The sequence below is a fragment of the Musa acuminata genome, chromosome BXJ1-4, assembly GCF_036884655.1.
Source record: "Musa acuminata AAA Group cultivar baxijiao chromosome BXJ1-4, Cavendish_Baxijiao_AAA, whole genome shotgun sequence".
Classification (NCBI taxonomy): domain Eukaryota; kingdom Viridiplantae; phylum Streptophyta; class Magnoliopsida; order Zingiberales; family Musaceae; genus Musa; species Musa acuminata.
In genome coordinates, this window is record NC_088330.1 from 33,969,336 (window position 1) to 33,996,623 (window position 27,288).

At 39.1% G+C, this 27,288-nt stretch overlaps 4 protein-coding genes across 7 annotated transcripts; 1 reads left to right on the forward strand and 3 right to left on the reverse strand.

Moving 5' to 3' along the window:
- Positions 1 to 402: 402 nt before the first annotated feature.
- Positions 403 to 7,946, reverse strand: LOC103975905 (kinesin-like protein KIN-14E). Of its 2 annotated transcripts, XM_018827533.2 has the most exons (21): positions 7,647 to 7,946; positions 7,281 to 7,577; positions 5,432 to 5,730; positions 5,176 to 5,347; positions 5,023 to 5,090; positions 4,752 to 4,932; positions 4,576 to 4,685; positions 4,368 to 4,467; positions 4,199 to 4,285; positions 3,940 to 4,116; positions 3,121 to 3,394; positions 2,862 to 3,023; positions 2,548 to 2,763; positions 2,425 to 2,462; positions 2,127 to 2,290; positions 1,854 to 1,979; positions 1,644 to 1,769; positions 1,486 to 1,551; positions 1,335 to 1,397; positions 1,194 to 1,256; positions 403 to 1,109 (listed from the first exon to the last, which is right to left on the reverse strand). In XM_018827533.2, exons 2-21 carry the CDS (start codon positions 7,291 to 7,293, stop codon positions 621 to 623), a joined length of 2,994 nt encoding a protein of 997 aa, XP_018683078.2. In that variant the 5' UTR covers positions 7,294 to 7,577; positions 7,647 to 7,946; the 3' UTR covers positions 403 to 620. The 2 variants fall into 2 exon arrangements, with proteins under 2 accessions (XP_018683078.2, XP_009389309.2); XM_009391034.3 differs by lacking the exons at positions 7,281 to 7,577; positions 7,647 to 7,946 and adding an exon at positions 6,272 to 6,803.
- Positions 7,947 to 8,156: 210 nt separating this feature from the next.
- Positions 8,157 to 9,664, reverse strand: LOC103975895 (protein S40-7). The gene is made up of 2 exons (XM_009391022.3): positions 9,473 to 9,664; positions 8,157 to 9,196 (listed from the first exon to the last, which is right to left on the reverse strand). Exon 2 carries the CDS (start codon positions 9,182 to 9,184, stop codon positions 8,354 to 8,356), a length of 831 nt encoding a protein of 276 aa, XP_009389297.2. The 5' UTR covers positions 9,185 to 9,196; positions 9,473 to 9,664; the 3' UTR covers positions 8,157 to 8,353.
- Positions 9,665 to 15,954: 6,290 nt separating this feature from the next.
- Positions 15,955 to 20,057, forward strand: LOC103975870 (cytochrome b5). Its single transcript, XM_009390991.3, has 4 exons — positions 15,955 to 16,142; positions 16,211 to 16,299; positions 19,372 to 19,438; positions 19,581 to 20,057. Exons 2-4 carry the CDS (start codon positions 16,216 to 16,218, stop codon positions 19,829 to 19,831), a joined length of 402 nt encoding a protein of 133 aa, XP_009389266.2. The 5' UTR covers positions 15,955 to 16,142; positions 16,211 to 16,215; the 3' UTR covers positions 19,832 to 20,057.
- Positions 20,058 to 20,224: 167 nt separating this feature from the next.
- LOC135656206 (rab GTPase-activating protein 22-like) lies at positions 20,225 to 26,611 on the reverse strand. Of its 3 annotated transcripts, XM_065175823.1 has the most exons (6): positions 26,117 to 26,611; positions 23,316 to 23,451; positions 23,162 to 23,211; positions 21,928 to 21,981; positions 21,683 to 21,722; positions 20,225 to 21,604 (listed from the first exon to the last, which is right to left on the reverse strand). In XM_065175823.1, exons 1-6 carry the CDS (start codon positions 26,302 to 26,304, stop codon positions 20,471 to 20,473), a joined length of 1,602 nt encoding a protein of 533 aa, XP_065031895.1. In that variant the 5' UTR covers positions 26,305 to 26,611; the 3' UTR covers positions 20,225 to 20,470. The 3 variants fall into 3 exon arrangements, with proteins under 3 accessions (XP_065031895.1, XP_065031893.1, XP_065031894.1); XM_065175821.1 differs by having other exon boundaries at positions 20,225 to 21,722; XM_065175822.1 differs by lacking the exon at positions 26,117 to 26,611 and adding an exon at positions 25,851 to 26,100 and having other exon boundaries at positions 20,225 to 21,722.
- Between the last annotated feature and the right edge of the window lie 677 nt (positions 26,612 to 27,288).

Genomic DNA, 27,288 nt, shown 5'->3' on the forward strand with positions numbered 1-27,288 from the left:
CACGTTTACATTTCTCCCCTCACCACTCATTATAAATAAATGTATGGAATGTATTATTAGAGATGTAGCAATTGAAGAGTTGAAATTAATGTTCATGTAATTTAAAGGACACCACAATCTTGTAGCACAAAAATTAAATGTCACCAAGCAAATCTGCAATACAACAACAATGTCAATTCCACAATTTTACATTGTCATTTGGGTCAAAGAAATGGTTTTCCTCTGGGGAAAAGAAAAAGAAAATAGTGAAGAAATAATAATAAGATTAGGGTTGCAAGAAAAATGATGCATTGGAATCAAGAAACTAGGTAGTAAATAAACATGCTAAAATTCCAAAAGGAACACACTATGAACTTCCAGGTGGATGTGGATCTTGATAAAATTATGAAAGCATGTTGGACCTTACTCCAAATTCTAGTTGATATAAAACAGCAGAAGAATTTTGTATTCTGCTCAAAAAGTATTTTGGCAGATAAAAATCAACATAAAATTCATAATGCTTCTCTAAGTTACAATGCAAATGTGCATTTTGGCTTCAACAACAAGATACAGTTGAGAACAACTTAAATTTCAACTTAAATTTGCATTTTGGATGCAAATGTTCTCATATGATGGACTACCTAGACCCAGGCTCTCGTCTTATCTTTCTCCCTGGCTGCACCATCTTGCTGTTCCTTCTTATTTCTGCCATGAAGAAAGAGTTTTTGTGTTGTAATGACCTTTGTTGTCCTAGTTAGCCTTCCATATGCTTTTGCTGGATCAACTTTTCTAGTTCTGATGAGTTCAGTCGGTGCCATCTTCTTCTCTACTAAGCTTGCTGAAATAACATTCTCATTTTCGACAGACGCACTTCTATAGTCTCTTTTCCTTTTGATCTCATGAAGAGATTCTACTCCTTTAAGTAAGAAGGAAAACTGACTTGTCATTGGCTTGTTTAAGGAGTTTGAATTTCTCAGTATCTGAGGGTCTGTATGACTTGTTGATTCATTACTCGAAAATGATCTTCCTTCTATTGGTGTTGCAATTCTTGATCTATCTGCTGACTGTAATAGTAACATGGAGTCTTGTTCTTCTTTCTGTTCTCTTAGCTTGTTTTCCAGCTCTTTGACCTGTGAATTAATGCTTGTTAGTTGCTACACCTTTTAAATTTTAGTAAAAGGAAAAAAAAAACATCTTCCTGCCACATCCCTTACTTTTTGTTCAAGATTCAACTGAAATTGTAGTCTTTCTTTTAGTTTGTACTCTAATTCCTTAACCTGTAAACATTTGAAAAGTGTTGTTAATGAGTGAATTAAATGCGGAGAGAAGAACCGAGTATTGGTTGACAACACTACCTTCTGTGCAGCTACATTTTCAGAGTGTGCTTGTTCTTTAAGTTTGCATTCAAGCTCTTTAACCTGTTTGACAACATTATAGTTGAAAGCAAAGAAGTCAAATAAGCCATTTCATTGTTGGAACTATAAAAATGTTGTTGGTTGTACTAACCTTTAGCTGAAGAATAACAGATTCAGAGTGTTGCTGATCCTTGAATTTACACTCCATCTCTTTTACCTGAAACAAATGAAATACAATTCTCTGATTGGTAATGCCATCTGTTAGCAGTAAAGACAATGAAATGTGCTTATGGTTTATCTAAATCATACTTTTTGCTGAAGCACAGCATAAGCTTCTTCCTTCCCATTCAATTTCTCTATGAGTTGCCACTGTTTTCTCTCTGACAAACTTTGTGATTCTGTGTTAGACTCCAGTTGGTTTGTGAGCTCTTTGTTCTACAAGAGTAAAAAGGAAATAAAAGTCAGTAGTTTTGAAGAGAACGAGAGCTGGGCATAGTATTTGATATAAATGTTCAGTACCTTTTCCTGGAGAGTCCTGCAAAGCTGTTCTTTTTCTTTCAGTTTGTTCTCTAGATTTTGAAAGTTCTCTTCAAGCTTCCTCAATGACTCATCCTTAGTTCTAGATTCCTGCCTTACTTTATCAATCTTCAACAGAAATTACAAGAAGCAGGGTAAATATACGCAGCAAGTGATGTATCTGAAAGTACCTAGCGTACTTAAACGGAAAGAAATTTATGAAAGCATGCATTTGCTAGTTAGCATCATGCACTTACGATGCAATGGAACACTTACCATCTGTTTCATCTTTTGCAACTCAACTGTGTCAACCTGCTTCTTTGCAAGACCCAATTCTACTCCCCGTACTCGACTTGCAAAATTCAGAGAACTGACAGTTTCTCCTAGGTCGTTCTCTGAGGGGCTAATTTGTACAAGCATCAAAGCTTTCGAATCACCTCCTGCATTGCATGAAAAGAAACTAAATAGTTATATACAGGTGAAAAGAAATTTGAAGAAGACCTGCTGAATTCATATGTTTGGTGAATCACATGGAGGGATATGCTAAACATTCAGATATACTTTGTTAGACTACCTAGTGAATCTTGCAGTAAATGTGTCAGCTTGGAATTCCTGAAAAAAAAATTTAAAATTTTGTTAGGTTATGAAGGCAATAACACAACAATATTTCCAAGGGATCGATATAATATGTTCAAACCTGTAAGGAATGTGGTTGTTTTTGGTAGCAAGAGCAGAAATGACATCGCCGAGGGCAGAGAGTGACCTATTAATGTTCTGGGCTTCCTTAAGCCTCTCCCCCTGTACATCTGTCTTTGTCAGCCTCTCACTTCCAGCCAAGTCCACAAGCCAAAGCTTGCTTTTTGTGCAGACTCCATCCATTAAGTTTTTTGCTCTCACCATTATACAAAGCATGCTGAGGTATCAAAGCCGATCATTTTTTAAGCATATAAACAAGCAAACACCATGCTTAAGAAAACTAAAACAAATAATGCACATCCAGCTGCTACTGACCAGTGCGATCGGCTGCTATGCTCATTCACATTGTTAGATCCAACAGATCTGGCGTTACTCCCAGCTTGCAGGACATCCCAAGCCTCCTTTATGTTTTCAACCTTAGCTTCTACTATCCCTGGCACATGATGAAACCCTTCAGCTGCCTGCCTTACCTCCAACCTAAATTGGAAAAGAGAATAAACGATGCAAAAGTAAGTAAGCATTTGAGGAACCCATGCACAAACCAGTTATTTAGACTCTCAGAAATGAGTTGTACTTTTTTGTTGATGGAGATGTTGCCAACAGGTCTCTGATTTGCTCATTGTACACCTCCAGAACACTCACAGAAAGGTTATAGGAATACGTCTCATTCCGTTCCTCAGCTATTTTAAACAACTCCTCCAGCGTTCTGTAATTAACTCCTCTATTTTGCTCAGTTCCTTCCATTGTGAAAGTCTTCCCTGTTCCAGTCTGCCCATATGCAAATATGCACACGTTGTAGCCATCAAGGACTGATGTGACCAAGGGTGAAGCATCCGCGTAAACGTCAGCTGCTCATCATGAGAAGATTATTCCAACAGCATCAGGAAACAATCTGCTTGTGCCAATACAATTACACATTGATCATAATCTATCTATTTGTATCATTTTGTCTCCTCACATGGCAGAGTCAAATCAGGACAAGACCACCCTAAGAACAGTGTACACCATGTAATCAGGATCCTGTAACACTTTCCTTTATTTAATTTCCTTCTGTTACTAACTTGTAAAATGTTTGTTTACAAATACATGCTTTAGATTTCGGTGCATTATCTTATGTGCTAGAGTTAAGTACAATGAAGTACTCCTGTTATCATCTTAATGCAATTCATCTTTATTTCATCAAGTTCACTCTAATTATAAATCTGAGTTCAAGTTATTTTTGCAGAGGTTGTCGATTCTTTTATCAGTAAAAAAATAGTTTTTTTTTCTATGAATACAATTCATCTTTATTTCATCAAGTTCACTCTAATTATAAATCTGAGTTCAAGTTATTTTTGCAGAGGTTGTCGATTCTTTTATCAGTAAAAAAATAGATTTTTTTTTCTATGAATACCTTGATTATCCTTTGGAGTATAGACCCGATCAAACTTGAAGCTTTTTTTTGTCGCTCCACCATTCATAATTCCAATTTCACCATCCTTTGCTGCATCAAAATCTACAACAGCATTGTGACCAATTGAAACCTCCTGCTTACTCAAAGGACGACACCTACAGAACACCCTGATATTCCCTGAGATAATTAAAAAAGCTTTTATTATGCAAACAATAGAGTGAGACAGATAAGTCAATAAATGAGAAAGAGATGTGTGTACCTTTTGCCTCCTGGATTTGGTTATATAGCTTTTTTCTCTTGGCTATCTCCTCGCTGTACTTCAATTTAAGATCTTCAGTTTGTGCAACTATGTATATAAATCTTTGTAAGAAACTTTCTGTGTGGTGATTGCTGGGTATGTCAAGTCAGATATAATTGTGGAAACATACCTAGGGCCTGAACCGCAATGGTCATCTTATTCAGATTTGGAATTGAGTTGGCACAATCATGTGCATCTTGAGAAAGTTGAGTGTACTCTTCTTTTATGGCCTGATGTAGGAAGTAGGGTTGTACCATGAGCAAATTCGCTTTACAATGAGCTCTATATTTGCTTGTCAAAAGTTCATTGATGTACTATCAGATCTGATGCATCTGTACCTTAATCTTTTTTTCCAGATTAGCGATTGCAGCGGACCAAAGCTTCTTATCATTCTTGTACCTTTCAGAGGTATCTCTAAATTTCTCCATCTCTCTTTCGAGATTTTGTTCTAGGAGCAAGAAAAATTAGCAAATTTGTTTAAGGATATAATTCCAAAGACAAGTTAGCTTCTTACCAAGTGTTTCATTTTGGAAGAGCTTATTGTCAAGCTCAATGTTCAGCCTTCGCAGCTGCTCATTTGCATCTGTCAGTGACATCCAAGCTTCATAACACTCATCAGATTTCATTTTACATTCACTGGTTAGCTCCTGTATTTTCTTCTCGTACTGAGCAATGTTTCTATTTTGAAATTTATTCTGCAATAGTAAAATGAATTGATCTCAGTGACAAACATCAACTCCCTATTATGAAGATGAAAAATTCTAATAAAACCTTTGTTCCCTGACCTTAAGTGGAGAAACCTCTATCTCAGTGGCACATTTGATACATGTAAGATGTTCAGGTTTCGCCAAGTCTGCTACAAAGAGTCCACAGAAGTTAAAAGAGACCAAAACAAAAGAAAAGGAAGGAACCGATTCACGAACATATATCGACTGTACCTGATAAGGCTGGTGCTTTTCTGATGCAAATCCCACAAACTGTTGGAGTCCCACTAAGTCCCTCAAATCTTACCAAAATATTCCCATCATCCACCACAGAAACTCTGAGATCAACTAGCTGCAGTGGCTTATTAGCTCCAACAACAGAGAATATATCAAGCCCAGACAATATCTGCAATTCTAACACAGACAAGAATTTCTCAGAAACCACACATCTATGCAGAATAATATTAAAGGTTAAAGATTTATATCTTGCCTTCTCTTCTTGCACAAATACATTGAACACCCTAATTCCTTTAGGACCATTTGTATTGACGATCTCCGCGAAATGCAAGTCCATGAAATAGTCCCCAGGAGCAAGACTATCAAACTTGTAGCAGAAGTCTCCATACCGGGCAGACTGATAAAGAGATGGGCAGTCGCCACCTTCTATTATCATCTCGTTGGTCTCTATTACATCTCCACCTTGAAAGCAAGAATCGCCCTCAATCCTCACACGGGAATCTTGGCCTTGTATCTCGTGGCCTCCCGCATTAACAAACATTACAACATCATCTGGTGTAGCATAAGCATGAAAAGAATCAGAAGCAGCAAAAAAAATCTCATTTTTTTCAGCAAAAAAAGAAGTGAATTATAGCTCAGATAAATCACACGTAACAATTCGTCTATTACGGCAGAACATCAGGGTATCAAATATTAGCTCTAATTCAAGTGTAATGTAAAGACAATACAAGAAAAAGAAATAAAGAACTCGAAATGCAGTCCAACCATGAAAGAATATACAAAGAAATTCAACATTGAGAAAAATTAAAGCACGCATGATAGTGATATCCACTTAAAACAACCCAAATCCTAAAGCTATATAAAAAGGGAATTACTGAGCCTTCATAATAGGGATCACAGAACACGAAACGGACGCCTCTTAGTCAACCATAGTAACAGGAGATCCAAGTCGAGCGATCAAACAAAATCACCCTAATTCCTCGAAGAAATATGACAAAACCCTAGTTTCCCCCATCAAGAACCAAATAACAGCAACGACCCCCATACCAAATCGAAGTAAAAAAAGATCAAGAAAGGGAAAGAAAAAGATGACCTTTGAACGCCATTTGGCCGATCCCCCATAGAACGAACTTGGGCCCCGAGACCAACACCATCGAATCGAAGGAGTCGTCCATCACCGGTTCGAGCAAAGGTGACGGGGTCTTCTCCACCTCCGAATCTTGGACCCGCAAACAAAGGAGAGGGGAGAAGGATCTGGGAGTTAGGCTTCGTGGCTAGGGCTTCGGTCGCGCATACCTCCAAGAATCGTGGACCGGGGAGAAGGGAGAGGAGGAGAGACTATAGAGTTTCTTTGCTTTTGTGTTCTGTGTTTGCCCGTTTTGTCTTCTTTCCGCCATTTCGGTCCCAAAACAGCTCAAAATTTGAAGGAAAATGTGACCGTTGGGAGCAGCCGACCGTTGCCATTTAATGCCATCTTAAAAGATACGGTAATGGTGGGGCGAAAAGATGACGTTAGCCGTTGATCTTAGACTGATAGATATTAAGCCGACCGCTGTTACGGTCCCAATTCCACGTCACTTGGTCTACACTGTGGAGTTCTTTGCTTTAGGGTTTGGTCGAACCCGACACGATCGATTCACGTTGGATCGATGCTAATATCATCGGCAAAAGGTCAGAAAAAGAGGCAGAGAAAGCAATCAGCAGTAATTTTAGATTTTACATGTTCGAACAATATTACGATTTATACACAAATAGATTCTTAATCTTTAATATATTTTGATTATTCATTCAGAGGATATTCTAATCCCGTATTTGATACACAAATAGATTTTTCTTCAAATCCCGTATTCGATAAGAGCATACATACAGGATGCATGCATGGCTACATGCTTTAACATTAGTGCACAATTGATCTTCTAATCATAGGTAGGTAGGTAGGTAGGTAATCCTTGACAACATCTTCCTCTACCTATTTTTCTTTTTCTTTTTCCTCAATTATTTTCATAACAGTTCCACCAATTCAACAACAAGTATCCTGAGAGACAACAATGTAAGAATTGAATTAGATGAACATTTGGCAATAAATTGATGCAACAGCATACCTGTTTCATTCATCAGGTTATGTTCTGTTTTTGGTCCTTTGAACAACTCTCACATTGAGAGAGAGAGGAGAAAACTCCTAGACTTTCTGCAGTAGCATTTTCATGGCATCATCACCCCATAACTTCTTTTATCTTTCTTCGAGTTATTCCAAAGTCATCATCATCTACCAAAATTTCTTCTATGCAAGCAAATACAGTACCAGCTCACTTTCTTTCAGATAAAGCCATTGATGACAGAATTGTGGCTGAGAGAAATGAATAAAAGGTGGTGGTGGTGGTGGTGGCATGTGTTTACATCTGCAAAAGAGATCGTGTTAGATGCAGCATGGAAATCGTAGGTGATAAGCTAAAACCAAAAAAATCAACCTTTTCTGCTTCTTAATAGAAAGATTCATTCGAGGCAGAATTATTGGAGACAACTTGAAACATGATATGTTTCTTTCTGATTTGGATGTCAGCATGAGAAGGCTATATGGATCACAAGTTGAGCTGAGAGAAGAAGTGGTGGAGCAGAAAAGGCCACAACCTCCAAAGATAAAGAATGATCCACACTAAAGGGTTCAGCTTTTCTACACTGACAGCCAAACTGATCAAATCAATAGAACTATTTGAAGAACATGAAGCCTGCAATCTTATTTGTGATTCTACCACCTATGTTTCAACTCTCCAACCAATATCTGGAATTGGCTGCTCAAAAGTGTCATTTTCTTGACCAAATGAAGGGAAAGAGGGAAGGAATATATGAACCATATAGAAAAGATTAAACATCTAGCAAACGAGTAACCAAAATTATCTGCTAATAGGAAGACAGAGAAAACTACACTAAATCTTTCAACCCACCAACAATAAGTATGTGTACAAGTTGAGGGAAACAAATAAAGGCAAAGCAAATTGACATCACGAGAATTCTTGGGATCCATAAACCTGTAACTACACTTGAACAGTCATAGACCACAAAAAAGAGCCACATTTCAACTGGTTATTCCTTATATGAACAGGAAGAACGTGCACACACAAACAAGGAAGTTAAAAGAAATGAAGCAGAGGGAGGGAAGGCGATGGCTTTTGGCCTTTTACAGGTCGAGGAAGCCGGTCTTCTGCAGCACGGCATTCCTCACCCGCCGGAGATCCCTCCCTTTGAGGGTCCTCCCCACGCCCTCGAACACCGAGAACGTCATCACGTGCGATCTCGCCACGATCACATGAGGCGGCACCATCTCCTCCTCGTCCTCCCGTCCTTCCTCTTCCTCCAATCCATCCAAGACATCATCTTTCCGCTCGCTCCTCCACCTCGGCCACACAGGGACGTTAACCGGCGCTGACTGATGGTGGGCCACCCTCCCGGCCACCAAAGCCTCCACTGCCCTCCCTTCCGGCATCTCTACCGGCCGCGTGGTGCTCTCGGTTGTGCATCGCTGAAGAACCAGGGGACGCCGGTCCTCCGCCAGGGCGGCGGAAAGGCCGCACCTTTCCGGCGCTGGCCGGCAGCGGAATCGGCCAAAGGGCGAGAAGGAGGAACCCGGGACAGAGCTCCGGACGAGACTAGGCGACGGGGAGGAGAAGCAATCGACGGAATCACGGTCGTCGTAGGAGGACGGGGAGGGCGAGGAGGAGAGCTCTTCGGAGGGGGATGACCAAACCACGTCGCTCTCGTCGAGCTCGAGGTGGCGAGTCGGGAAGGGGTCGGGGTCGGGGTCGGGGTCGGCGTCGGGCAGTTTGAGGAGGCCCAGGAGGCGGAGGAAGGAGGTCGCTGAGGACGGCTGCGCAACAGATGCAGAGGCGGCATCTTCCATCCTCCGGCGGCCCCGCTCATCTCCCCCGACTGCGCGCGCCTCCGGTCTATATGGAGGGGTGCCGGCACAGCGTGAAGTTAGGATGGTCCGGAGGAGCAGCGGACGCGACATGTCAGGGGAATCCTGCACACTATTAATCTGAGGATCACCTGTCCCGGTCGAGCCCCGAGCCAGCTAATTTGACGAGGAGAAAAAAGGAAAAGTGTCTATGGATCAACTTCATCCAAAAGCTTTTGGCTTTCACCCTAAACAATCAAATTCACAAAAAAAAAAAAAAAAAAAAAAAATCGAACAACCTCTCACAAAACTATTCTTAATCATTTTTAACAGTCTGATTAAAGATCAATTAATCGGAACGATATCAAAAATGACGATAAAGACAAAGAAGAGTTCCCTTACCAGTATCAGCGGCAATGATTAGAAAAGACCTTGAAACTTTTGGCGGTCCAACGTGCTCCCCTTCTTTTCCCCAGCTTCAATCTTTTCATATAAAGATGCCCATAACATGACAAATCCAATCACCTGTTCTTTCTTTCCTTCACCTGGTGATTCCATAACGCCATTGCGGGCTCGCTCTGCGGCTCTCATGCATTCTGCCAATTATTTATTGCTGCAATGATTTGACCTGCCGACGCCAATACATGCTGTACATAATTTGGTTCCATTGTCGTAGCTGGGCTGCAAAAAAATAGCACATCATGTTCAGGAACATTTATTTTGGGGGTGGATGGAACAGTGGGGGTGACTGATGGAACATACCTGCAAAGCTCTCCCTTTCAACATGATTAAAGATTGAGACCTGGGATGTTTAAAAAAAAAACATAAATATTTCTATCATTTTGGTGGCCCAGTTTTGGATAATGTCCAGCCAAACATGAATGGTAAGATAAGATAGTATTTTCACTGAGACAACGACGCCAATAGTCGACAAGTTCACAGTGTTTGCATCAGCAACTACAGAAATGACATGGGGATAAACCGACATCTGTGGTAAACTTTGGCTTGACCTTTCGGAGATATGAACTACTGCTCTTGTTCGTATGGGTACGCAACAACCAAATGACACGAGGAGACGCTACATACGTATTCGGACACTTGGAATTCATCAGGTTATATAACATGATGTCTTGAGAACAAATTCTCAAATACGGGTGGTCAACCAGTTAGCATGCTGGCAAGAATATCACTCTTTCCTTGGGTAAAAATGGTGCAGACAAGGCGAGTAGCATCCAGCCATCCCTCCAGAGACTACCATGAGTCAGCAACCTGGAGGAGCACAACATGAGAATTTAGATTGTCAACAGAAAACAATGGTCTGCTTGATGAACCAAAAAATACACAAGCTTTGCATTGCTGAGCTTGATAGGGAATGTAAATGGAGATCACATCAAAAGATCAACACAATATGGCACTATCTCAAGGTTCTGAAAATTTTCCTTCAAATGGTTGCCTCCCAGTTGTACGCTAATGAGATAACTGGAATTTTTTTGATCTGGGGAGTCTTGAATGGCAGGGCTTTTCTTCAACTCATTCTGCATCTCAGCGATACAAGATAAATGCATAAGGCTGGCACCGAACTAATACTGCAACAACACAACATGATATAAATTTTAAATATGAATCTTGTAATCACAAGTTCGGTGTCAAGCTTGGGTTCCAAAGGTTAGATTATCCAGTAGGGTTTACTTAAGGAACAACAACCGAGGCTCATTCATAGTCCTAATAAGTAGAGATCAACCATTACCAAGTTGTTCGATGCCGTACCCATGTAGCATCTGCACATGCTATGTCAATCTATCTCATAGGTGCCAACAGATGTGCAACTCCAAATTTCGACTTATGCCAGACAATCAGCAAGCAAATCGGAATGGCATGAAATTGTGTGGTGCCCAGAACAAAACGATAATTCTTGTCATAGATGAATCCTAAAGTGAAAGTGTGATGTGAAATTGTAAATCATCTCAAACATTTTATGAAAATAACTGAATTTCTATTTCTGGAATGATATACTAATTCTGACAGTCACAAGGACACATAAACTAGAACATGAAAAATAATAAAAGATCCTATTTTTGATCTTCTTGTTTGGGCCGAAGGATTTTTACCAAGTAAATAGGATGATGAATTGTGTGTACACAGAGGGCCAGCACTACCTGGTAGAGTTAGGTCCACATATGCTGACACGGAGACAATATTAGGCACATCAATTTTAATTGATGATCTATATATTCGTGCAGATCCTCGTAGCCTGTCAGGACTTTCCGTTGACTGCTTGTCAGCCTTCATCACCTGGAAATAGTGAGATAACAATAAATTACAGCTATCATAAGAAGAATATAGTGATCTAAGCCTGATTTTGTCACACAGATTCAGATTCATGTGGCGCTTGCAGATAAAAAAACTTGCTCAAATAATAGAAATGATCAAGACATTTAACAACTATTTGTAATAGTCATATTTAGAAGTAATCTCTTTAGAAGTTAATATCATTTGCAGGAAACTAGCCCAATTGATAATCAAAGAGAGTTATACAAATAAGAAGGATTAACAACTTCCAATATAATTGAGGAACAAACAGAAGTGCCACATACAATACTACTAAATTGTTATAGTACCTGTCCAATACAGATTTCATTAGCTTATTGGATCATTGCTGCCGCCTCATCATTCACTTTGGTGCCTCTTTCTGGTTGGACCATATGGGCTGCCCAAATATTGTTCTTTTACTTCTTTTACTATTTCTTTTGGGATGATAGTGGGAATAAAATATGTTATATACAAAATATATGTATATATACAGGTTCGATAATATCAATCCAATATGCAAGAACAAAAAATCTCTGAAAATGTGATTTTAACTCTGCTAAGGGAAAGTATATAAGTAGACAGAGGCATACTTGTTTGCACCAAAAACAAGAAATGGCTGGGAGAAATGAACTCCCTTGTCTGTTTCAGGCACATTGTTGACTAGATGTGTAGAAGCATCATTCGAGCTGAAACAATATAAGATGACAAAAAAATTGTTTAGTCGATCGTCTTGAATTGAAGGGATATATGTGTGTGTGTGTGTGTGTGTGTAGAAGCATCATTCCAGCTGAATCAAGATAAGATGACAAAAAAATGTCCAGTTGATGAAGATAAGATAAAATGTTAATATACGTACATGCATATATATATACATCTACATATTCATATATGCGCGTATGTATTTATATGTATATACATATACATATTCATATGTATATGTACATATACATATGGACATATAAAGCATATTAACATACCTTTTCCATCTAAGCATAAGAACATATTCAAAACTTACAAATCATTAGCTAGAAAACAGAGTGTATGGAACTTTAAATGATTAAAAGGATAGAGATACATGGAGAAAGACTTAATAAAGATATGAAAGTTTCTTGCTTGTTTTCTTAAATGAATTTGAAGAGATGCATTTCTAGAGAGTACATAATCACATGATCTTGCCACTGCAATTATTTATTAAACAAAGTGAAAATGGTTAAGAGGATAAGCCAACAAATATATAAACACGATGAGTATCAATTGTTCTGAAGCAAAGCTAGCCTGTTATCATCTTAACTGAGCAACCCGTAGGTAATAGGATATTGGACAGCCAAGAAATTAATTTTGACAACATAGATTAAAGAATTCAAGAAACAGGTTATCCAGTGAAGTTGATCAGCAAGAACAACAAATGGGGATACCAATTTATGTAATTAATCTGGACGATCATAGCAAATGAAGCATTGTTGAAAAGCTCGACCAAACAAAGAAAGGAAAACTAGCCATGATAAGTTCCTTCCAAATCAAGATTCTCCAGAAAGAAATAACGGAGGGAAAAAAACAACCTGCTGCCATCGAGTCCAGAACCGTCCACCCCACCGGATCTCCCATAAACAAACCCTTTCACCTCTTCCTTCAAATCGCTCGCAGGCTCACTCGTCGCGAAGGAGCGGTCGCCCAAGTCGCCGGCCTCGGCAACGGGCAGGGCGTCGTTGCCCTCTCGCTCCGCCCTGATCCACGTTTCCTTGCGTGGCGCCAGGGACTCCATTGATTCGGGAGCCCGTTCGTCCGGGAATGGCGAGACCTGCCGTTCTTTCACTCCGGCTCCACAAATTGAGGGAGGAAAAGGATTAGGGTTCGCCGTCTCGGAGTACGGAGACGAGATCCGTAGACACGAGGAGGACGCGGGCACGCTCGGCATTTCATGGGCTAACGTAGAAATAGCCGCCGGACCGGCACCAGAACGGAAAACAGACTATTAGCGAGACCGAACCACCCATGAAACTCCAGGGTAGCGGTGTGGCCTCCACCGGAGCCGTTGTTGCGCCATCTAGGGGCTAGTGTTGCTCCACCCATTCTTCTAAGGATGGAGCCGTTGGGTTCTTAAGATCTCATGTTGGGGGAGAGGATTGATAGCTTTCGGATGTTACTGTGCTTGGGGATGACGAACCTAAGCAACCCATCGGTGATCCTGCAAATGGAGCAGGCGCCGAGCATGGAGGAACTGCTCCGGTTGTGATTCCATTTTCCATGGGTGTTGGTGTTAACGGCGGATAAAGACTGACTGAGGGAGAAGAGCCGCGCGTAAGGAGCATAATGTGATCCATCTCCATAACCAACGGTTTTTGGAACTGCTCCGGTTGTGATTCCATTTTCCATGGAATCGTCAGTTCCAAAACCACAGTGAAGTCTAAACCCTAGCGGTTCAGACGCAACAAATTCGATTTACCATGAATATTAGTGGTTTAAATTCAGCAAGATTAATAATGGTTGTATCTTGATATGAACCATCGTTTGAGTTAGGATCAAATGAAACAAAACAAAAAGATAAAGTAACCAAATGCCTTTATTAGAGGTTTATTGAAATTATTTCAAATTCGTTAAATATGCATGCATTAAAGATGGATAAAAAATCAAAAACACATTTGATTATTTTTGGGTAAATTTTTTAAAACACCCTAAGTTTAAAAAAATTATATAGAGCCCAGGTTTAAAAAAATCACATTGCACATTCTTTTTTCTTTTCAGAATAATCATTTTATCCCTCGTCAATCGTCGCACTATACCTCGTTAATTGCTCTTTTTCGACATGTCGATCACCCCGCCCCATTTTGTCGAACTCATCTAGCAATAAAGGTATAATGGCCCTCGTCAAACTCGTTAGACTCGTGATAAATGCGTAGCCTTCATGACCCCTCTACAACCAACAATGGAGGTCATAAGCTCCCTCCTTTCTCATCTACGATCGATGACGAGAAAAGAGTACGAGAAAATCACGTTAGCAAGGAAGGGATGCAAAGAGATTACATAGTCCCTCCACGATCAATAACAAAAGTGCAACGACAAACACTGTGTAAGAGCTATAAGCAAAGAGGATAATCAAAGTAAAGGTTGTGAGCAATAAAGACAGCTCATGAAATAACGACATATTCAAGAAAAAAATAATTTTATAAATTTATAAATAAATTTATAAATTTATTATAAATTTTTTAAACTTGAAACACAAATTTTTTAAAAAATTTAGCCTCATTTTTTTATTATAAAACACAAGAAAACATCTCCGAACGTTAATCTTTTAGATTTCAATCAATTACCGTAATCGAAACAATTTTGTGAGTTTACAAAAAGTTATTTTCGTATATTAATTTCACAAACCACTCGTTTCTTTACTATGCAATATGAAATATCTTTTAAAACGGTTGACTTACTACAAAATTTTCTCATAAATAACATCTTCCTGCATCAACTCGTTGAACTTTAGAGCACAAACTCAAACTGAACAAAGGAAAAAAAAAAAGCGGCAGCGAGGATCAAATATTGGATTCTCAAACGTCTCCGATGTTGACTCTAATATCAAGACCTGAACTTTTATTTTTTTTTCTTATATAACTCAAAAAAATATTTGGCGAAAGTCAAACATTTTGACTTAATTGCACTAATTCCATCACGGCATCGAATTCTCGAAGCCAAGAATCAAAAAAAGATTATTTTTCTAAAACATATCCTTACTTTTTCTCAAATCATATCCCTAATTCTGAAACTACCCAAATTACCCCCTCCTCCACCCCTCTTCCACCGCGGTCGCCTCTGCCGCGCCGCCGCCCGCCCTCTTCTCCTCCTCCTCTCCCCTCCTTCCGCTTAGCCCGCCATCTCCTCCTCCTCCTCCCCTTCCCTTCCCTCCTCCCGTCCTTCCCGGCGGGCGACGGCGACGGATGGACGGCGAGCGACGGCTGCGGAGGTTGGCACCCTTCCCTTCCGTTCCCTCCCCCCTCCTCCCGTTTCCTCCCATTCCTTTCCCTCCTCCCCTCTCATCCCCTCGTGCCTCGTGGACGGCGGGCGACAACGGGCGGCGGCAGAGGTGGGCAGGGGTGGAGAAATCGCCCATTAGAAAACGGAAAAAGAGAAACGAATTGGAAAATTGCAGCGATTACCGGTGCCTGACGGGTGGTGACGCGACTCGCCTGCCACTGACAGAGGTAGGTAGGTAGGAGGCCTTAATGTGTGGCCAAGATCTAGTCTCTTGGTACTTTAAAATTCACGTAGGGAATCGAGCCCAATGTTTTGGCAGATACCTATTTGACTCCACCTCACCTACCTATCCCCTGTGTGCCCAAACGTTTCTTTTGCCCTTTGTTTCCTAATGAATATTATGTTGGGGTTGATCCTAATTGTATTCTTTTAATATTATATTACCCTTCAAAAAACTTATAATTAGTACAAGAATATTATATTATCTTTTAATATTATGTTCATAAAAGATCCATGTATCTCATTTTATTATTATTATTATTATTATTATTAAACTTAATTTATAATATTTAATAAAGAACAGACTTTGAAGGGATGTATGTGTAATTTAGGTATCTCAACTCCGTTATTGTACCGAGAAATTTAGGACAGATTGGTAATTTTCTGTATCAATGGATGCGCTAAATGGTTGGGAACGTCGAGCTTGGAAGGCTGCGGAGTGAGGCCCTCATTAGAGTTTGGGAGGAAAGATATAGAGAGAGAGAGTAGACTTAAATCTGATTCAGCTTCCCCCTCTCAAGTAAGATTCTTTCTCTTGTTATATCTTTTTCTTTTGTGTTTGGAGATCTCAATCAGCTTCTGGAGCAGGGAAAATGGCCGATTCCAAAATCTACCATTTCGATGAGGTTGCCAAGCACAAGGGTGCGAAAGATTGCTGGCTGATCATCTCCGGAAAGGTAAAGCTCACCGCATCTCATCTTTCTGATCTTCTTTTCATTGGAAGGTCTTTTATCTTTTCTTTGTGTGAAGAGATTGGTGGTTTATAGATCGACTTACCATGCATGGTTGTAGGTAGAAAGCCGCTCGCGGATGATCCTGTGTGAAAGCGGATATTTTGATTCGAAATAGGGAGTATTGGGAGGGTTTTGGTTTTGTATCTGTGGAACGATCTGAAAGCTTTAAATAAATTTTGGACTTCAAAAATATAAGTTTTTTTATCTATGTTTTTGAGACGGATTTATAGGAGTCGTCAGCTGCTTTCCGTTGGTCTCGCTTCTGTAGAACGATCTGACAAGTTTTAGAAAGTTTCTTTTTCACTTCAAAATCAGTTTCTTGATCTTTGTTTATGCCTTTATGGCCGTTTGACACTGTTTCTCATGTTGTTTCTAAGAACAGGTAACAAAGGCATTGCATCGCTTTTCTTGTTTCATTTAATATAAGAGTCAAGATTAAACCTTTTACGTTTAAATTTGAAGAATATGAGTTGAATGTACTTGTTTTAAGACCAAATTACTTCTCAAAGGTTTCTCAAAACAAGCTTTATTAGTATCATTAGCTGAAGAAGGTGAATTGATTCCACGTAATCTGTTCTGTTCCTGAAAGTTCAGAGGCAAAAAAATCTCTGTAAAATGTTCTATACACAACAAAAAATGTCTCCATTTTGAGGATAAAGAATTTGTACCAGTGGAATTGTTAGCAACAACATAGGTTTATCGACCTTGCATTTGGCAAAGTCATACCAACTTTGATTCAGTACAATGATTAAGTGGTTCGTGGAATTAAAAAAGAGAAGGAATAAATGAATATATAAATAAAGTGAAGGGCTGGCAGTCTGTTGATTTTCTTCTCCAATAAATGGGTGACTGCTCCTTTTGTACACAGACCACCAAAACTTCTCAAACCTGCTAGGACTCCAGAATTAGAGGGACAAAAAAAATCTACTGAACTCTACCTCTTGTAACTGTAGCAGATGCTTTTCATGCTACAGTGCAATGGACAGTAACAGAACATTTCATTTAGCTGTTTGATTCCACTAATGATCTTGAATGAAACATCAATTCAGACTTGAGAATACTAGGCTTCTAATATAAACTCAAGTTACTATTTTGACTCAAATAACATAACACAATGGTGCTGATAATAAATTAATCTCAACTGAATCTTATAACTTGAATTAAAATCATTTTGTGCCTTCTAGTGTTTCCTTCTGATGTGCTTCTTGTCTCAGTTCAGCGGCAAAGAACCCATTTATGGCACAATGAAGATTCATGAACATTTAGTTCAGAATCCTCCAATTCTTCATCCACTTGCTAGCATAAGTTGTTGCTGTTTTGGCCATTCTTGATCAAAATGGGCAAAGTGTAGTTTGTCCTTTTTAGATGTTCTAAAGTTTTTTTTTTTTTCAGATGTTACATTATTTGTTTTGCTTACGTAGGTATGTTACTTTTTGTTCCAAGTCATGGTTTAGCCTCCTAGTTAGTAAAATAGAAAAATATTTGATGCATATGCTAATGGTAAGAAGCAGAAACCCTTTTTTCTGCAAGTGAGACAAGATTTTCTCCTTAGCAAAGTGCAATATATATGATTACCAGCATTGGGCAAAACAAGATGTCAAAAAGTAATCAAGATGATGACATAAATGACATAGATAATAAGTCTTAGGTTCATTAAAAGTTTAAAGAAATATACTCCGAAAATAATTTATTGATCCCTGGTGTAATTTCTTCAGTTGAATGTCATATAGAGCTAGTTCAGTTAGATTTCCTTTTTTTTTTGTGGGCTTTGGAAATATATGCATAATTTACTTGTTAACAACAGTCTAATAATCTATGGTAAAACACACTTACTGAGGCTGGTTGGCTACGGTTACAATCATTTATCAAGTCGTAGTGTTAAGTTCATAGTTTAGAGCTTGTGACTTGAATTAAAAACAATGCAAATAAGTGGTATATTCAAACTCATGTTTCATGATTTTTAATATATCAGTAGCACATCATTCTTTATGGCTTCATTTTGACATTATAGGATGGTGTTCTCATAATTTTGTATCTAACTTACCGACCTCTACATTTGGACCAAGCACCGCTATATTCTGACCAGCATCTCTTATGAATAGGACGGCCATTTTTGGCAAGTTCTAATTCATCTAAAGAATCTTAACCATGCTATGGGCCCTGGGTATTTGTTTCATTAGGATTATATGGAGAAAGCTCACATGTAATGTATTTGTTTCATTCTAGTTTACTTTTTTCAGCTTTTCTCTTCCTCAACATGTGGACCAAGCACCTCTATATTCTGACAAGCATCAAGTTCTAATTCATCTAAAGAATCTTAAACATGTTATGGACCCTGGGTATTTGTTTCATTAGGATTATATGGAGAAAGCTCACATGTAATGTATTTGTTTCATTCTAATTTACTTTTTTCAGCTTTTCTCTTCCTCTACACGTGGACCAAGCACCTCTATATTCTGACAAGCATCTCTTACTAACAGAACAGCCAATTTTGGCAAGTTCTAATTCATCTAAAGAATCTTTTCCCATGTTATGGACCCTGGGTATTTGTTTCATTAGGATTATATGGAAAAAGCTCACATGTAATGTATTTGTTTTATTCTAATTTACTTTTTTCATTCAGGTATCATATAGCATGCCTATCAAATGCTTACAGTAAAACTCAAACTCCTGATTTGTTAATTGTGTACACTGTCTGGACCACTAGAATGTCTCTTTGGAGACAACCGGTGAGACATTATCAATTTTGATATTCCCATGTTTGCCAATATTTCAATGGTTTCATAACTAGCTTGGTCAGTGTTTCCGCAATGAAGTGTTGTCATCTGCAAACTCATTCATGGCTTACTGTTAAATCAGGTAGTGTATCTCAGAAGCAAATACAATTCGAGAATCTGTATGGCATGTTCACCAATGCTCTTTAAGCACAATGATATGTTCTTGTGATGTGAAATGTTACAATATGGTCCTATATCAAGATGATCACCCTTTCTTTCCCCTTGATGTCTTCTCCAGGTTTATGATGTCACTCAATTTATGGACGAGCATCCTGGTGGTGATGACGTTCTGCTAACAGCATCTGGTAATCGCAATATCCTCTTCTATTGCTTTGCTCATTATTCTCTACTTCATCAAAAGAAAAAGGAAAAAGGTGTGACTAAACGGATCAAATCCCATGGATTTCCTCGTTGTAAATACTCCAGTAAATAAGCATGTCTTTGCAGGGAAAGATGCAACCAATGATTTCGAAGATATCGGTCACAGTAATGCTGCCCGGGAGATGATGGATAAATACTACATTGGAAAGATAGATGCTTCAACTCTTCCCACAAAGGATACTTACGTACAGAAGCAGCAGGTAATCCATAAGCCTGATAACTCCCCGGAGTTCGTGATCAAAATATTACAGTTCCTTCTGCCCGTAATGATCTTGGGGTTAGCATTTGCCGTCCGATACTTAACTAAGGTGGATTAGCTGTGTTGCCATCATCATCCTTTCCCTCTGAAGCTTTGGTCTAATGGCGGATGAAAGCATTTACCAGTCCCAAGACTTTGGCATTGTTTCTGCTGTCATGGCATGCATTGCCTTGTTAAGTTGTGCTCGTCTAGATCTGTCATAATTGGATTGTGTGTGTTTTTCCTGTACTGGATATTCTTCAGCTTTCTAATGTTGAATCCCAAAAAAGTAGAATTTATGGAAACCCATGCATCTGGATTTCTTCTTTTTGATCTTGCTCTGAATTAACACATCTAATCACAAACTTTCCAGCTATATTATCCATCTTGAACAAGATTGCTACATGTTCTATTCATCAATTATGCAAACTTTAAAGGTAAAAAAGAAAAGACCAGTACCGGACAGCGGTGGTTATAAAATGGGAAATGTTTCTTTGAATCATTGGTACAATAGGTAAATCCACTTGAGTGAGTCCAATGTTGCAATTGAGCAGTTTTTGCTAATCATGGCTATCAGTGTATGCCTGGCTGAAGCAACTATTCATGTCTCTCAGAAGAAGACATTGTGGAGGAATTAATTCAATTAGAAACTGCAAATAACTAAAAGACTATGAGAGATGGTACAAATGGTACCAGAGAAGAAATGGAGAAACAGAGGTCATTCAATTTTGTCATGCAGGGTCACCACCAAGTCATGGGCATCATCCAAAAGCTTCCAGATATCCAGTTGCCCTGTCATGCTGTTGCACTCTCTTATGATTTCATCCATGCTGCTATACCTCTCAATGATCAACTTCCTCTTCTGCAGCACCGACGCTGCGATGGCGTAGAGCAACAGATCATCGGTGGGAGGCGCACGTAGCCTTATCCTCCCCCATACTGATTTCCCAATCCCTGCTCGAATTGCTGCCTGGTCTGCCCACATCACCTCCCATAAGCACAGAGTCTGCTCAAAGGTTAGCTCTCTTCGGAACATAACCACAACCATTCTGTACACAAAGAAGCAGTCCTCAGCTTGAAGCTTCTCCAGATGCCTATAGAGATGAGAATCCTTGGATTTGATGATCTTGGAGACGATGTTCAGTTGTCTCTTGATGCCCACCTCATCAAGCCTGAAATTATGTCTAGCTTTCCTCATAAACCCTACAAAGCACCAAAACGCCATATGATCCTCCTCCACGATGGCAAGTATGGGAGATAGAAGGTCGCTCATTCCTTGGCAGTAGCCTATTTCAGGATCGTAGAGTGCATATGCCTCTAGTACAGCAACCAGTCGTGCCGCATGGTACACTCGGCATGGCTCCAAGTGGTCATAGTCTTTCAGACCAACAGCAATAGCAGACTTGAAAGCCTTGTCTTTGGAGACTGCAGCTTGAGCTGGAGAATACATTATCCAGTCAGCATTAGCTCGGATGGCATCTAATCGCATGATACGCTGCCATGTTGCAAAATCCTCAGCTTTTCGATCAGATTTAATGTCTTCGCCCATGACTGAATCAATCTTGGTATGCTTAGGATAAGTTCCAATGCATCCTTCTGCCCTGGAGGACATCAGAATGCTTCCAGGTTCTTCATCAGTGGAGTACTCGCTCTCAGAAGATTCTGTATCCTCAGCAGATGCATCAGCATGGGTTATTCCACTTTTGTCATCTTCATCCGGTATAACTAACCCGGAGGCAGGTGTTTCCTCACTCACTCTCTGCTCCAAAGTGTCATTACGCGGGCTACCTCGTTCAGTGGAAAGGGATTCTCTGGCACTAAAAACCTCTTCGGAGCAAACAGAATCACGTCCCTGTATAAAGCTGGGACTGTCAGCATAACTTGTTTTGATTATTTCATTAAACTCATCACCATCATTGCTGCGATTTACCATTTGCCGGCATCTTCTTCTTAGTTTCTCGTATTCTTTCCTGTTATGAAACCAGAAAAGAAACAAAATGAGCCACCTCCAAGGCTGGCAGGTATTAATCAATTTATATCTGTATCCAAGTCGAACAATGATGAAAGGTAAACTGACAGTTCAAGAAATGGAATTTGGGACCATCTTGTTATGCATAAATTAAAACAAGGGAAGAGAATTAAGAACTGAATTCGCTTAGCAAAAAGGCCAAGTACCTCTTTTGTGCTTGAATGGCCTTTATATCAACCTTTGAGCTTTTTAGGTCATATCTGCACAACAAAATAAAAAGTTCAAATTTAATAACATGCTTCAAGCAGCTCCACATAAAGATTATATCAGTTCAAGTGCTTAGATAGACATATTAATTAATAATTTGTCAAATGCCTCGAGTCCAAACAAAAATATCATGTTTAGCACCCAGAGACCAATATTATGACTTCCATTTGCTACACATAATTCCGCTTATTGCATCGAAGTGACAGAAATAAGCAGCTTCTTGCATACTAATGCATTAGCATTCAAAAAGATATAACATTTCTTAGCACAAGGACTATAGTACCTTTCTTAAGAGTGCTATGACCATTTTTACATGATCGACATAATGACACATCACACAAGAATGATAATGATACCAATAAGAATGAGCTATAAATAAGCTATTGAGAGTCGTAAAATAATTAGGAATTAACTATGCAAATATAAACCGTGTTGCAAGCCTCTGCTTGCTGGAAATGTAATGTGGTTTTGACAAGATGCACAACTAGTCACACATACCAAACAAAAGAAGATTATTTTTCTAGAAGTTTAATAATTATTTAAGAGATTAAGCTAAGAGAAACTATAGGGTTTACAAATGTCTACTAGCTGAAATAGATAGATTTAATTTTAAACAGATAAAATAAAAGAAACTAAATGCAGCAGAGGCATCAAGAATGGTGCAAATGCTACCAAGAGGTATACTCAATGTTTTGCTTGAAGAACGAAGAGAAAACATAGTATCAGATGACAGTTAAAATGATGTGTTTACCCAGTTTCGCATCAAGAACATATCTATCACTCAGATAGATCGGTGACTCGTTTTCACTTAAAAGGGGGAGATTACATATTAAATCCTCTGAATATTTTATCCATTAAACCAACTAACAACATAGAAACATTTTATCTTACAACTAAATCCTCTGAATATTTTATCCATTAAATCCTCTGAATATTTTATCCATTAAATCCTCTGAATATTTTATCCATTACAACTAACAACACTCAGAAGATCAATAAACCAACAATTTCACATAGAAACATTTTGAAAAGATGGATTAGACAATAATATAATCATAAAATTTGAAGATGAAAATTAGGAAGTACCAAAATAGATACAATTTGAACCTTATCTTATAACAATTTCAGAAGCATTGCATAGAAAAATTTCAAAAAAATAGTTTAGAATCTCACACTCCAAGAAGGAATGGCCAGACTTCAGCCCTGATGCTAGGATCAATTCCCTGAAGCATGTGTAAAACAACTGCTTTAATCGACCGTTGTCAAAATGGGTCAAGACAACTAAGATAAAGTGATAAAAGAAAGATAAATTATACTAGGAGCTTACTCCACTGCGAACTTTCTTTAGAAATTTCACCCCTCCATCACGGAGCTTTCCATCCGATGTGAAAAAATTGTTCCACTGCTGCTTTGTAAGTGCATGTTTCCTTTTCCTTCGAGACCATGGTGACCTAAGGCTTCCTCTGAAAATTTGCAGTGACGTCACATATGAAAAACATTAAAGAATGAAGAAAGGCAAACAAATTAAAGACAGATGGCCATGTCACTACCACTCACTTACAACTGAAGTGGCTGGGTACTTTTCTAAGATAGCCAAGTATAGAATTGTGAAGTCAAAGCCATTAATTAAACATGTTATAATTTAATCTGCAATTTTCATGGCAGCAACTTCATAGTCAAGAGAGACTAGGACCTAAAAAGGTGAAGCTGAAGAATATTAGGCCATAACTTCTTTTCAATGGACGAAAAAGATAGATACTAAAGATAATTATCCATGATCAAGAATAGAATATTGTTAATCAAAACAGATCTGCCTGTTTACAGAAGTCTAAATTAGGAAAAGGCAGCACAACCAATGTAAATCGAAGGACAGACAGATAGCTAAGTGCCTTCTTCATTGTCCGGAATGCCACCATGTAAACGCAAGCCAACAAAAGAAAAACAACCAAGTAAGAAAGAACGGGAGGAAAACCAAAGAAAAGAAGAAAGAATTCTATACAAACACGTCTATGTCCCTTTGCGTGCTATGATGATCCCTATTCATTTTTTGAAGGATATCATGGCATGAAGTTTGTGACTCTCAAAAGCTAACATCATGGTCGGGCTGAATCAGCCTCTTGTATTGTTCTAAGACTTTCAAGCAGTATATCAATGAACGAAACAAACCCAAAACCTTTCAAATATTAGTTCAATCAGAGATCCTAGACCAGTCTTTGACCTAATCTGGCAGTAGGCTAGCATGTATGGGCAATATGACATGATGAATCAAATTCCTCAGCAAGCTGCAATACTATCTATATAAGTCCCTGAAACAAACTCAAAGCTGGAGTCAATAGTCATTTTCGGTTGGGATACCAAAGATTGCATCGATCATAGGCCACTTTCAGTTGATTCAACAGGAAGTATAAGGTTCTTTAAGTCTAAATACTTTAGTCGAAATCAGACTAGTCCCTGGAATGACAATAAGCTGGCAGGCTGACATTTCCATACATCTTTCAACCTTTTTGTCTTTGCCTATGAGTCCTCTGACTCATACATTTCCTATCTTGTCCATGCCAATTTTATCTTATGACCCATCCGTTCATGTATTTAGTAAATTTCACACTAAAATAAAAGTCCACTTGTACAATGTTCTTCATTCATACATTCTGTGTAGAGTGTAGATGAGCAGATGACTAATTATGGTCGGCAGCTATATCCTCTAACCCCTGTTTCATTGACTTCGCAGTAAGGTGGGGCAAAAGATCACATTCTTCACCGCTCTAAGCTAAATGGGTAATGTTGACACTTGATATAACACAGGATAAGGCTTTTTTATTAGGTTCACAATTTTTTTTTACTTGTCCAAACCTACAGAATTTACAATTTTGGTTGCTTCATAACTTCACATTTATATTCCTATAAACAAAATCATACTGTTATAATACTATTATTTTCTACACACATGGTGCTTAAAGCTTCCTTATTATTGAAATTTTCTAAAACATACGTGAGATTTGACAATTTAACCAAAACTGAAACCAAAATTGCAGACCACAATGCTAAAATGCAACTCCAAAAGAGACCATCCCCACTGAACATAAAATACAAGAATAATCACTTGTTCAAATAAGGTGTTGGCAGCTGAGCAAGATTAACACAGCAAAATTGGAAAAACTTCAATAGTTACTGAAGGTACTGAAATGCATCCTAATGTCTCTATAATAGATGCAGGTGAGTCTTTAGTATTTACTGTCAAAATGATTGATTTGTATCCTACAAAGTACAAACAACCTAGAAAAGAAAAGAATGACATCATAACAATTTGATAGCATATCATTTAGGCTAATACAGTATTAAACAGAACTAATGATATGATTCATGCTTAGCAGATCTAACGATACAAGAAAACGAAGCTGCCCTTTTTCCAAATTTCTTCAACTGCTAATAAAGTTTGTAGAGCGTTAGTGTTCCAACCGATGAGGCCAAAATTACTCTTCTATACTCTTATTAGAAAGATAAGAGGGCATCAATCAGTGATCACACTACACTGTGGAGATTTATCAATGATCACTGCCCACCAAAAAGAGGGGAAAAGAGACAAAGATGGTAGCTTTGATATAAGCGGAATGGATAATTTGAGACTACGGGCAACAACGTAGTGAAACTCTTCGAGCAATTTCATAAGGGAGAACACAATAGAAAGGAACCGAGTCACCGGCAGGCATTTTAGCTGTTATTCCCTTGTTTTTTTCAGTTGATTAATTGGGAACAAAGCCGGGATGTTATAGGGAAACTGATCTTCTAGTGAAAAACAAGAAGGTAATCAAAGGCATGGAACAAGAAACCCGCATGAGAAGAGGGGAAAGGAAAGGGAACTCACCGATCAGGAACAGGTGAGGAGGCAACAATGAGGAGCGATCTCAAATGGATCCATGACGACTTAGGCGACGACGAAGATTGTGAAGACGAAGAAGTATGGGATCGTCGAAGGGCGCTCATTCTCTCTCTCTCTCTCTCTCTCTCTCTCTCTCTCTCTCTCTCTCTCTCTCTCTCTCTCTCTCTCTCTTCTAAAGACTCGATTTTTAACCTCCTACTTCCTGAGAGGTGGGGGAAAGAACAGGAAATGAAGCGCCTTTGGCTGTTTACCTACGAGAGGATATGACAAGGGTAGCGGCCAGGGCGAGTCCGGCCATGGCCGTCACGCCGACGACCACTACTCCCTCATGCCACCGCTCGCCTCCACCGGGGCCGCCCCAGATCCACGCCCCGCCGTCACCCGCCGCACTCCCAACCAAGTTCCCGATCCCACGCTCCACCCAGCTCCAAGCCCACATCGATCGCCCGCCGCCACCGCCCCGCAGCCTCTTCCAACCACCAGTCCCAACCGCACTGCTCTCTTGTGTGTGTATCTGTATCACCCTTTATGGAGACCGGGCGAAATCAAACAGAGATCAGGGGCAATTGCGGCAGAACAGAGCCAGAGAGGAAGCAAAAAGAAGAGCTTGGTGTGATGGTATGGGGAGCAGAGAAGGGGGGAGGCTTTAACTTTTGTATGTTCAAAGAGAGGGGCAAGGGGAACATGTGTTGATGGCCCTGTGAAAGCCAATCTACAAAAGAGAAAGAGAGTGGGACAGAAGGAACTCTCTCTCTCTCTCTCTCTCTCTCTCTCTCTCTACATCAATGAATGCACTCCTTGTCTCTTTGTGCTTGTGGTTTTGCTTTGTTCCTTCCACCAACCCTATTGGAATCAAGGGAGAGAGAGAGAGAAAGAAGTGGGCTGGGCTACTTGATGTTGAGATTTTGGCCCAACCCAAATGACTTGAAGTACAAAGGAATTGAAGAGTATGTCAAATAATTTGTTGTTGGGCTCATCTCAACTTGAAAGAGTCTTTGGGTTCCTCCAATTAATTTCATAAGACATGATTGATGATGATACTGTCATATCAACTTGACAAAGATAGGGATATATGTCAAAATAAGTCTGCTTGACTGAGTCTTAGTGAATTAGCAATGGATCTTTAGGTCAATATTATTGACTTAGTTACACAAAGACTTGTGCTTCCTACAACATTAATATCTGGTGGTTAGCATCATATTGTCTGAGTCTTTCCACAAATATTTTATATGCAATTCAATATGATGGAATGCAATTATTTTTATTTTTTTGAATATTTTTTTTAATCCATCTCAAATAATTGAGACTTACGTAAACGAATGATGTATGTCAAAGACAATTCAACAATGGTGACATGAGACTTAAAATATCATAATTTCTTCTAATTTATATCCGAAAATATAAAGTGATATTTATTTTTCTG